General features: G+C 34.6%; 1 protein-coding gene across 3 annotated transcripts in view; it reads left to right on the top strand.

Moving 5' to 3' along the window:
* Dscam4 (Down syndrome cell adhesion molecule 4) overlaps positions 1–10,888 on the top strand; it is a 211,187-nt gene that overhangs the window by 2,343 nt on the left and 197,956 nt on the right. For all 3 annotated transcript variants that reach the window (XM_074138486.1, XM_074138485.1, XM_074138487.1), the window contains exon 2: positions 6,076–6,150. In XM_074138486.1, coding sequence (XP_073994587.1) covers positions 6,076–6,150 — 75 coding nt within the window. The remainder of the gene's footprint in view (positions 1–6,075; positions 6,151–10,888) is intronic.

Raw genomic sequence — 10,888 nt, 5'->3', positions numbered from 1 at the left:
CTCGACTAGGGTCTGCATTTCCTTAGCTGAAATCGGTGTGGATTTTGCTACGATGAGATCTATGCGATTGGTGTTACTTCGGGCATTCCAGCGCCGGCCTTTTATTCACCGTAGGAGTGAAGTAGATTCGCCTTTTCTTCATGGATCTGGCTTCACTGCGAGTATCCCCAGCTTCACAACCCTTATTACTAAAACCCTCTTAACTGTGACACAATATAAATGGGGCCTGCAGTGATAGTTTATGTGTTCGGAACTACTTGACTTTAGCGAACCTGAATGTTTTTGGCTAGCCCTGCGTCCCATGTAAAGGACCTATGCAAGGGTGACTGAGTCGAGAATGGAGCGTACTGGCTCCATTCGGAGTAAGGCGTGGAGATTTCTCACAGAAAGCTTGCATACTTTACAGGTATAGTCAAGATAATGTTAATGTTAATTTTTGTATAACTTCTATTCATTTTCTTTTTTAGTTTTCCTTTCATATTAGCACAATGAACTAAAAAATAAATATATGTAGTAAAACAGTGAAACATAATAATAATGATTCAAATCATTTACCCATTTTGCGTTTTAATGATTTTTTTTTATATAAAGGTGGACTTGATTCAGCTATCTCTTGAAATAAAAAGGAAAAGTTTATACAGATATCAAGAGCATCAATTGAGGAATATTTTAATAGACTTTTGACAGCTTATCGCTCAAAAAGAACATATGACATTAAGTTGTATCAAATTTAGAAAATTATTACTATGGTTTAGTTTTAAGATCTCAAATTGTACTACCAGCTTTTCACACGGAAAATTTAATGCTCTTACCATTAATCAAATTAAATTTGCTATAGCTCTTACCTCCAAACTGTTATGACCATTTTTAAAAACAAAAGGCGTCAAGCATTAGATCATTTCAAAATGGTCTCGTTCTCGAAAACGGTTGAGAAAACGGACCATGGTCAACAAGACTTTTTTTTGCGCTAATGAGGTATACAATCATCTTTCCGATGTATCTTGTTATTGTGAATTATGTAAATTGGTAAAATTCGGTTTTTGCTGAAAATGGGCATTTTATTGTCACATGAGGAGCAAGAGGAAGTCTTTGTGTTTCATACCAGATTTGTTTTTTCTAGAGGGCATTGATTTTATTCTCTTGAAGAATGTGCGAGAGATGTGGAATTCAAGTCGAATTCCTCATTGTCAGGAATGTAGTTAAGCGCGCTATGAGACAAAGTTTGTCTCATTCATAAATCTTAGGCACAGTATCTCAATTCTCAATTAGGAGGCCCCATCTATATGTTTACTTTCTAGTAGTCCTTTAATTGACAACATTTTCACAGAGTCTTTGAAGGATTATAAAGTCAAATTTGATCGCATATTGCAGTAGGATATTAAAACAATTGAGGCCTACTGCTTGATGATCCGCCAATTGATTGGTATATAATACATAGATTTACATTCTGTTACATTACTCAAGTGTCAAATTGCCGAAGCTTTCTTTTTCCAGGCCATCCACTCTACACTCCTGTTTTAAAAAGTTACTTCATAATTTTTTTAATTGCATTCTTTGATCAGATCATCAAAACTAACCTTTCGTTACACATATTCTTCTATACTTGAAAGTACAAAAGCATCCAACTTGTTGCACAGTGGTTTTCGCGGGATTTTTAATTACTTTCAACTGAGAAATTGAACCTTCAGTGCAGAGTTCTGCAGAAGACTGTGATATTAATATTGAAAATATAGAAAAACCAATGTCTACATTTGTTAGGACAGTTTTATAGAGGTTAATCGTCTCAAACTGCACAAAAAAGCGTAACATTGAAAAAACACCCAACTTTGACAATTTTTCTTTCTTTTCCTATAAAAGATAATATTCCCGAATGTTTTTTAAAATAAATTATTATATAGTTTACCCACAATTATTTTATAAATTTCAGCAACTTGCTTTTACATTTTGTGTTGCACTGAGCATTTGACGCACATTAGAATGACTGCTGAAGCTGAACTAGGAAATTATTGTTAAAGTCATCTTCATTATTTGGGAAGTTTATTAGAAATATAAAAAGCTATGACTGAACCTAGTGTTATGACACTTAAATGTAAGATATTTCAAAAAGTGGAGTGAATCGATTTGTGCAACGAAAGGCTCGATTATTACTAAGACATTTTTGCTTCATCCAAACAAATAAAGCAGACTTTAATTAGGAAGTCAAGTAAAGCTTGTCATCATGATTATTTCAACTTCTTTAGTTTCTTCTTTAATTGTTCCTCTCATTCTTTTTGCTTTCCCTGTCTTTGCTTTCTTTCGTTTTAAAATTTACTTTACCGCGTTCGTTTGACTTCACTTCGGATTTACTATTATCCTTTTAACAATGTTTTTTCTGTACTTTTCTTTTCCTACAAATTGTCTTTATAAATACATGAAATATTCTGTAAGCTAGATTGTGAAAAAATTTGGTTTTCTTTAACTCAGCATGGAGAATAACAATGTGGAATTCATATCAATATTAATTTATCTTGCACGACTGTAAAATAGATTATATTATAGACAGATAGCGAGAAGCTTGTAACTCAAAATAGCATACACAAGATGTCAAAAAGTAATATTATATAAAACACATTTAATTGAAATATTGTTTACAAAATACAAGAACATAACTTGTCGGCTCTCTATCTAGAACTGCCACGGCTCCCTTCATGCCACTACTGCTGCACTGAAAATCCTGAACTTCAACCACTGTACCTAAGTCCTTATCATTGCTGTCGGCCTTTTTCAAACACATTTATGTATTTTTTTGTTTTAACCGTGTACCCGCCCTGATCCATTATAACTTTATTTTTAAGATGTCTTCTGTTGTACTATAAAGTTTAACTCCCAAAGAAAGTATATGTGTCTTCGCTAATAGATTAGAAAGAAAATAGGCTAATAATAAGAATAAAAATTGCCTCAAATTAAATTGCCAACAAAATCTTTTAAAGCGGTAATTCCTCTTGTTCGAATCATTAGAGGGCTTTGGGTCTGAAAATCGCGGGAAATTTAATTTAATACACGATTTAGGCGCCACTGTTGAACTCGGTCGCAAGATTTTGGCTAAAATCACTCAACCAGGCGTTTCACTTTTCTCATAGAGTTTTCGATCTAGTAGACTGTTCTCGCCAACTGCTTTAACGATTTTCCTTTCGCATTAATTTGCAATAAAATAAATATTAAAATTTGCACTAATTGTCTTTATTCAGTTCCATAACCTTTATAATTCCCGGGTAAAATTATGAATGCGTACTTTTGAGGGATTAGTGAAGCTGGCTTCCCTTCAAAGTACCACTCTGTGTAAAGTGTGGCCTCGTCACCGATATAATATTAATAGAAATGAAATATGCAAGTAAATCGCTACATTGAAGTAAGCTAGGTTACGCTCCAAACTTTCCCCTAGGGTATGGAGACTCAGTAATGCTCCTACCTGATCAAGGGAGAAGGGAGTGTGTTTCAGAAAGGCCGTAAAACGGGGAAACAAAATCAAATAAATAAATTGGGCGCTGCGTAATTAGTATAGAAGAAAACTCACGAAACCTCATTAACTAATAATAATATTCATAATAGTAGTAATTATAATAGAAATAGTAAGTGTAATACTAAAATGGGGGGCAGTCTGAATTTTCCCTTGGCTGAAGGAGGGAGTGATTTGGTTGATTTTAGGGAACAATATCAGGCACTGCCGAGCCATTTCCATGATGGTACCGAGGAATCCTCAATCGATAATGCCGTTTTCCACAAAATTCTGAACTTTAAAAGTCTAATCTGTAAAGCTGTATATCTGATTAACAGATTTACTAATCATTTAGATTACCTAATCTATGAGTCCTCGTATCTCGATTCTTGTCTTTCGAAATTCTGCAAAATTTAGCAGCATTAAAGAATGCCACTATCATAAATAACGAGTGAATATTGTTTTCCAACATTACACTTCCTCGGTTTGTGTTTTCGGTGCAGTTTTTGACTATCAACCCTTATAAAACTGCCCTACCGGAGAGTTTTAATACAACTAAAATTTAATACAAATTCTGACTTACACGGACTCAAGAAAGAAGTGAATGTAAATTTAATTACCCTAATCTCATTTAATTATCCTAGATAAGGGTTTGATATACTTTGGGTGCCATTAAGTATTGTAAAGTGCTAAATAAGTCTTATTATGATAGGCGCTAAGTCTTTGCAGAAACTAAGTTCACAACAACTTGCAGACCTGACTTCAAGGCTTACCTGTTAGTGAATTTAGTAAATTATTGAACAACGATGATGCTGTTACCTCCTAAGAGATCTTTCCCTCGATATTAAATCTTCATTACTCACCCAATCTTTACCACCCACCAAGTAGACACAACACGTCTAAAGATATAAAACTGTTCTACACCAACTTAGCTTTTTGTTAAAGAGTAAAAAATTGTCTAAAGTGTAATTGATTTTTTTGCCACAATTTATTGCTTTTAATTTGAATTTAAGTAAATTTTCTCTAACACAGGCAACTTTAGCAATCTGTTATGACAAATACGCATTTCTATCACTATTTACCTAATAAAATATTTTTGAAAGTTAGAATTTTTTTTTTTTTTTGAGATAATTGACTTAATAATGAAACAAGGTAATGTTCAGTACAGCAACATGCCATTCTTGCAGGAAGCGTGACATCACAGCTCCTCTCAAAATGAATGAAATTCTCGGAGGAAAAAGTTTCAATGTCTTTTAGTTCTCCACTTTCTTCCCCAAGTTTCAACTATTGCCTCTTTCGCTTCAAAATGAAGCTGTGAAGCCTTTTCTTTTAATATATTAACTTTTATGAGTAACATTTGCGGGGGACGTAAACTGAGGGGCAACCAAATTCAATCGCCTAGAAGCTGTAAAGCAGGGGTGGCCAACCCACGTCCTGCGGGGCGCATGCGGCCCGCCTTGAATAATTTTATGGCCCGCAGAATTCATAACAATTTTACAAAATTTGTTCATTATCTCCAAACGGAACTGATATAATTACAATGTAATAATGAACTAAAACACATTTTTAAAACATCACAATCAAAATAGATTGTTAAAACACTTTTGTTAAAAAAGAAAAATTTTCTAATTAGAGAAATCTGGAACAAACAGTTCTGAGCGCATTTGGATCAACGTTCACCTGTCAAACATTAATCAACTTGAACTTAACGGATAAAAATCTGCATTATCAATTATGTTGTGCAAATACGCACATTGAGATCGACTTGCAAGATGAGTGAAAGAGTTGAGAAACAAATATCTCACTAATTAAATATTATTCAACCACCTTATAATTGGCATTATTATATTATTTACATATGTTTATATAGATTAATAATTATAATAATTATAGATTAATAATAAAAACAATAATAATAATTAATTCTGTTTGGAATTTTCACTGCTAAAAGTTTTTGTAGTCGCACCGATCTAATAGATATAATAATTTTATAAGCTGTCCGCAGGCTTATAATGAATTTCAGAAGTGGCCCGCAAGATCTTTTGGGTTGGCCACCGCTAATGTAAAGTTACAGGCTTGAAACTTTCAATGATTGCTATGGAGAAAAATGACAACATTTAAAGAAGAAATTCTATGGTGCGTTATGTGACCATGGTTAACCATAGATTCTTTCATCAAAACAGGACATGGTTCGAATGAGGGATCGCTGTTTTCGTCGCATCTCTTCTAGGAAGGCGACAAAGTAGCTGCTTTAAGAGGTTTGCTTTGTAGAGGGTACGTCTTAGGCACCATTTTCATAGCCTTCACTTGTTCTTGAGAAAAAGTGCAAGCTATAAAATACTATTAACATTTTTCTCACTAGTTTTTCTTCCTAAGGTATTTCATGAATTATATATATATAAAGAAATAAATTTAATCGTTGGATGAAAGTGAAGCCCGCCTAAACAAATAAGCATTACTTTTGTAAGGAGAAATTGTACAATGGAGAGAGTGACCACCACTCGCCAAAAGCGCCAAAGAATTGAGTTTACGGTGAATGCTCAATTTTTAAAATAATATTATATAAATTTATTTTGTGTTGACCACATTTCTTGTTGCAGCGGGGGATGCACGACAAGGAAAACTGGCTCGAAGACACGCCTACATGCTCATCTCGCTGCTCTTCAACCAGTCAGGTAAGTGGCGATTTCATTACTATCACGCCGTGAATCCAGTCTTACAAATGGCAGTAGAGGCTTGATTAAGTCATGAGTTTGTCAGATTCGTCTTTAAACAGGATAAAAATCTTTTGAAAAGCGTGAAATTTTCGGTCAGCCGATTTTCGTAAAATTTGGCATTTTTAATTGCAGTTAATATTAAGCCATTCATTAAGTATAATATGGCACTTTACGAAGCAATCCACTCCCACAAGGGTCGTCGAATGGATGTGTATGGGAACATGTTTCAAATGAAATTTATAGATCTACTGGGATTTTGACTATTACAGCAATTGTAAAGGAAATTGTTGATTTGTGAAGAAATAGAAAGAAAAAGCAATTCAGCAAAGTGATACTCCCAGGGAAAGCTTGTTGTTGTGAAATAGAGGTCGAAGTTCAGCTGAGAGCTAGTGGAATTTGGGTTGGCTGATTCTGACTAATTCTACCATTTTTGAAATCTTCTGTTCACTATCCGCTAAAACGGCTATTCAATTTGGAAAATCAGACAAAATTTTTGAGCTTTATTTTTAGTTAAGAGCACGATTTTATATCTATATATAACTAAGATAATTACAAACTTGTGTAATTAATATTTCGTTAGAGCGGTGACTTCTGAACAGCTTTTATTTTGGTGAGCTTTTTAATAGGAAACAAGAAAGTTACGAAAATTTTAATTTAAGTGAAATTATTTGAATTAAATAGGGCTATTCAATTTTAATGCCGCCTTAACTCCTGCTAGTGAAAAGGCAAATTGAATTTTGTAACAAGTTAAATTTAATTAAGTTATTTCTTTTTTTATAAACTCTACTTTTGTCAGATATTTTCTTGTCTTATTATAATTTTCTCATACTACACAAAAGGAAGATTGAATTATTATTTTTTTTTTAAAATTTAAACTCAGTTTTCTGCCAGGAAAGAAAAAATGTGTTTTAGGATCACTCTTTAAATTTTGTACTCACACGACTTTTTTTAATAGTAATTCTTAATTTACTTCGATTTTTTGTTTTGTTTTGTTAAAATGGGGCTACAATACACAGGCGAAAGTGGTTCAGCCACTTCTTTAAAGGTTTGGGCCTCCCTGCGGGGATCCAAGTCTAATAATGCAAAAATCACTTAATACTAATACCACCAAATACAGTTGCAGTAGGGCATGCAGTGGTAGTGGATGAGTGCAATACTTGGGGTTGAGCGAACCTACAAACTCTTGCACTTCATCATATCTGATGAGCGGACAATTTGGGCAAATGGGAAAAGAGGTATTTTCAAGAAAAAAGGCAATAAGTGAGTGTTACACGTTAATTAAAATAAAATGAAAATTGGAATGATAACGAAGTAATAAAATTTTATGAGTTCCAAGCTGACCATGCCTGGATTAAGGTGTGTTGATTATCTCTTGTGGGCGAAGGTTGAGAAACTCCCTAAAATTCAATTAACCTAAAAAAAAAATTAAATAAAAGCGTTAGGCGTTTATATAAACAGTTATGGCAAGATGTTTGAAGCCAAGAATCTATTAGCTATAAAAATCAGATTTACAGTATAATATTTCCCGTAAGTCTTCCGGGTTGTTGAGTACTTAGAGCCCGCAGAGATAGATGATGTGTGCAACTATTTGGATTTAGCGAACCCTCAGGCGAACTAGAGCTCGTCACCCCACAGATTCATTCACACTTGCGCATTTAACACTTTACAAATCCCCGTATTTGTGCACACACTCTGGTAGATTAGGGAGCCACAATAGCTCTTTTAGATCGCAGAGGATTTGGCTTATAGCCACTCCCTTTATCTAATACTACTACAATCTAATCTAGTGTATATCTAAATATATATATTTATTTAATATTATAGACTGCTTACAATTCCACAAGGCAGCTATTCTTGTACTTAAAAATGATAAGAGAAGGTAAAAATTTGTAAAACGGACATGAAGAAGGGGGAAGATGGCGTATCGGAAGGGAGCACTAGCAAGTGTTAGAGCCGGTGTAGCTATATCCGAGAGCTGCATTGATGCGGAGGCTCTGGTGCGGAAAGGGGGATACTTGGGGCTTGATACGCACGTTAGGATACATTCTGTCCGGCTCATACATGACCACATGTATTATTTATCCGCTGGCCACGAGCAACAGCCTTGCTAGCACGTCCGCACTCTATCGATTCCCCATCCACTCACCCAGCGAATGTTCAAATTTTACAAATTATACCAGTGTCCAACTGTGTCTGCCCATACTCGCCTCCATTTCAGCAAGATTCTATTGCATTTAATTCAATCAAACCAAACATCTGAGTGGAAACTCACATGGGTCTTGAAGATTTTTTATTAAAAGTAGATTTCACTATAGTCCCATTAGAATGAAAGGAATTTGAGGGAAACATCCCCAAACCCTTCCTTAAAGTACATTTTTATAAAAACAATTACAAACAAAAGTATCCCACCATGAGTCAAACCTATCCCCTCCATCGGATTCCATGAAAAGAAAGTATCAACAGGAAATCCCAAATAACAAGCAAGCAACATCAAACCAATCAGAAAAGCATGAGTCCTTTCACTAAATGACCTCTGAAACGAAACCTCTAAAAACCTTCCTTGATCAACTTGTAGCAACTGAGACATGGAGTCAACGATGTCTCCTTATGAAGCCGTCATGTTTTATTATAAAAAATAAAATAAATAAATAATAATACTAATAAAAAATAACCTCCACATTGATCATATTCATCTCACGTACCACCTTGGTTCCATATCACCCACGATGGAGGTACACATCTGGGCAAAAACTTTTAGAAAATAGAGAAAGTCGAGTTGTTTAAAACTTAAGAAAGTGAAATCAACAAATAAGCTAACAGATCTGGAAAAAAACTTCTCAGTATATTGTTACATCCAGTGGAGTTTTGAGCTATAAGTTGAAAGTTACACAGGAAATACTAACATTGAGTTTTTGCAATTTTTCTTTTTTTTTTAAATTTTGTGTTTGCACACGAACAGATCACTTTGCTAAATGAATTTTTTCGTACACACGGGACATCGAATACTTCGTCACGATCGCAACTAAACCTCTACCAAAGAAGAGTAGGAGAAAGTAAAAATAAAAAACTGCGATTGCATTAATTCCACTTATGAGAAATTTGAGACCCCTAGCAAGACAGACGAATAGTTTATTTTCAAACATATGTTATAAATAGCCTGTGAAAAGTCGGCTATTGGAGGGCAGGTTAAGGCAGTATTTACACTTAGGGTATGATGTTAGAGAGAAAGAGAATGTATGTGTTAGACCATCTGCTGGAGTCGAGATTGGGCAGTACCATGGAGCCTGATACCACTCCGGGTGATAAATGAATTCAAATCGATATTATACTGACCGCGCAATCAGACTGGTCGAGCTAGGGTACCAACGAACTCGCTGGGCATAAATACAAATACAGTCAACTATATCCGACATGCTGGATATATACTAATACATACATGCACTTACGATACGGAGAGCGTTATAAATTATAGGCACTAGGTTGAACAAGCGTTAGACGAGACTACGAATACAATTTTATAGCAGTTTTAATGTGTGTGCAAACAAAATAAGTAAAAAAATATCTTAAAGTTATTTTCTATAACTGTTCTCAATTGTCGAATCTCGTAAAATTCTACCTCTGGAAACCCTCATTTCGTACAGTCAACACACCAATTTTTATGAAAGTCTGTGCATTTTTTTAGAGAGAAAATTCAAGCCGCCTCACAATCAAATGAGTTTCTCTTATCAGAATCCTCAAGTTTTCTCTTCAAAGAGCTTTTACAAACTACTGCTTGGCCACGGTGGAGCAGACAGACAAGGTTAAGAAGGCATCACAACGATCAGTTCAGATTGCTAGACGTGGAGAAACACCTGCCTTTATAGAATTCCTCTCAAGGTAGGAGGGAAGTATTGCAAACAAGTCGGGCTTACACAGAAAATGCACTTTTCTTTTGGTTCCCAAAGAAGTGATTATTAGAAAATTCCGTCTGGGCGTGTAAAATCGAAAAATCGTCTGAAGCTTAGTCTTTCTATTTCGGTTCGTATCCCCATGGGACCCGAAAGTGTGATGGAATCTCTCAACCCGAAGAATCACTTTAAAGATTGGCTTTGCTTTCATTTCTATGAGATTTACTGGAAATGAAGCTTCTAACTTAGCGTTCCCGTTGTAAACGTATGTTTGTATAACAATTATGTGAAAACCTTTTCTTGAGGTAGCGCACGCTTTCCAACGGTCATAAATATTCTGCATAAATATGTTATTAACATTCAGAGTTTATAGAAATTTCCCCTTCCAGAAGGAGTACTTCACTCAATGAGCACTTCAGCAATCGTTTTTGTTCTTCTTAGCGCCTAAACTCCTGATCCAATTTTCACTAATCATTGATCCGATTCAAAATTTCATTTCGAACGCTTTCAACTTGAAAGAAAAAGGCTTAAGTATTTTATTTAAATTTCTTTCTAATTGCCGTCCACGCCTTCTCACCGCTACTGGGGTTTTCCAAGTGCTTTAATCATTCGCCTTGGATGAATCCTTGAAGAATAATTAAAAATGTTTAGAACTTCATTGTGCTGTTGGAAGTTGAATAACAATTGAAAAAAATTAAACTGAATTACATTTTCATGTTTTTTTTTTAGATTTTGTTAAATATCGGAAACTTTTATGCTGGTCGTTTTCATTTATAAAATATTTTTTGTTTAAATAATATTGAAATGTA

This window comes from Rhodnius prolixus, unplaced genomic scaffold, assembly GCF_049639745.1.
Source record: "Rhodnius prolixus isolate KJV_2025 unplaced genomic scaffold, Rpr scaffold_11, whole genome shotgun sequence".
In the NCBI taxonomy this organism is placed as follows: Eukaryota; Metazoa; Arthropoda; class Insecta; order Hemiptera; family Reduviidae; genus Rhodnius; species Rhodnius prolixus.
Note: the sequence above shows the minus strand (reverse complement) of the source record. Positions and strands in the feature narration are given on the sequence as shown.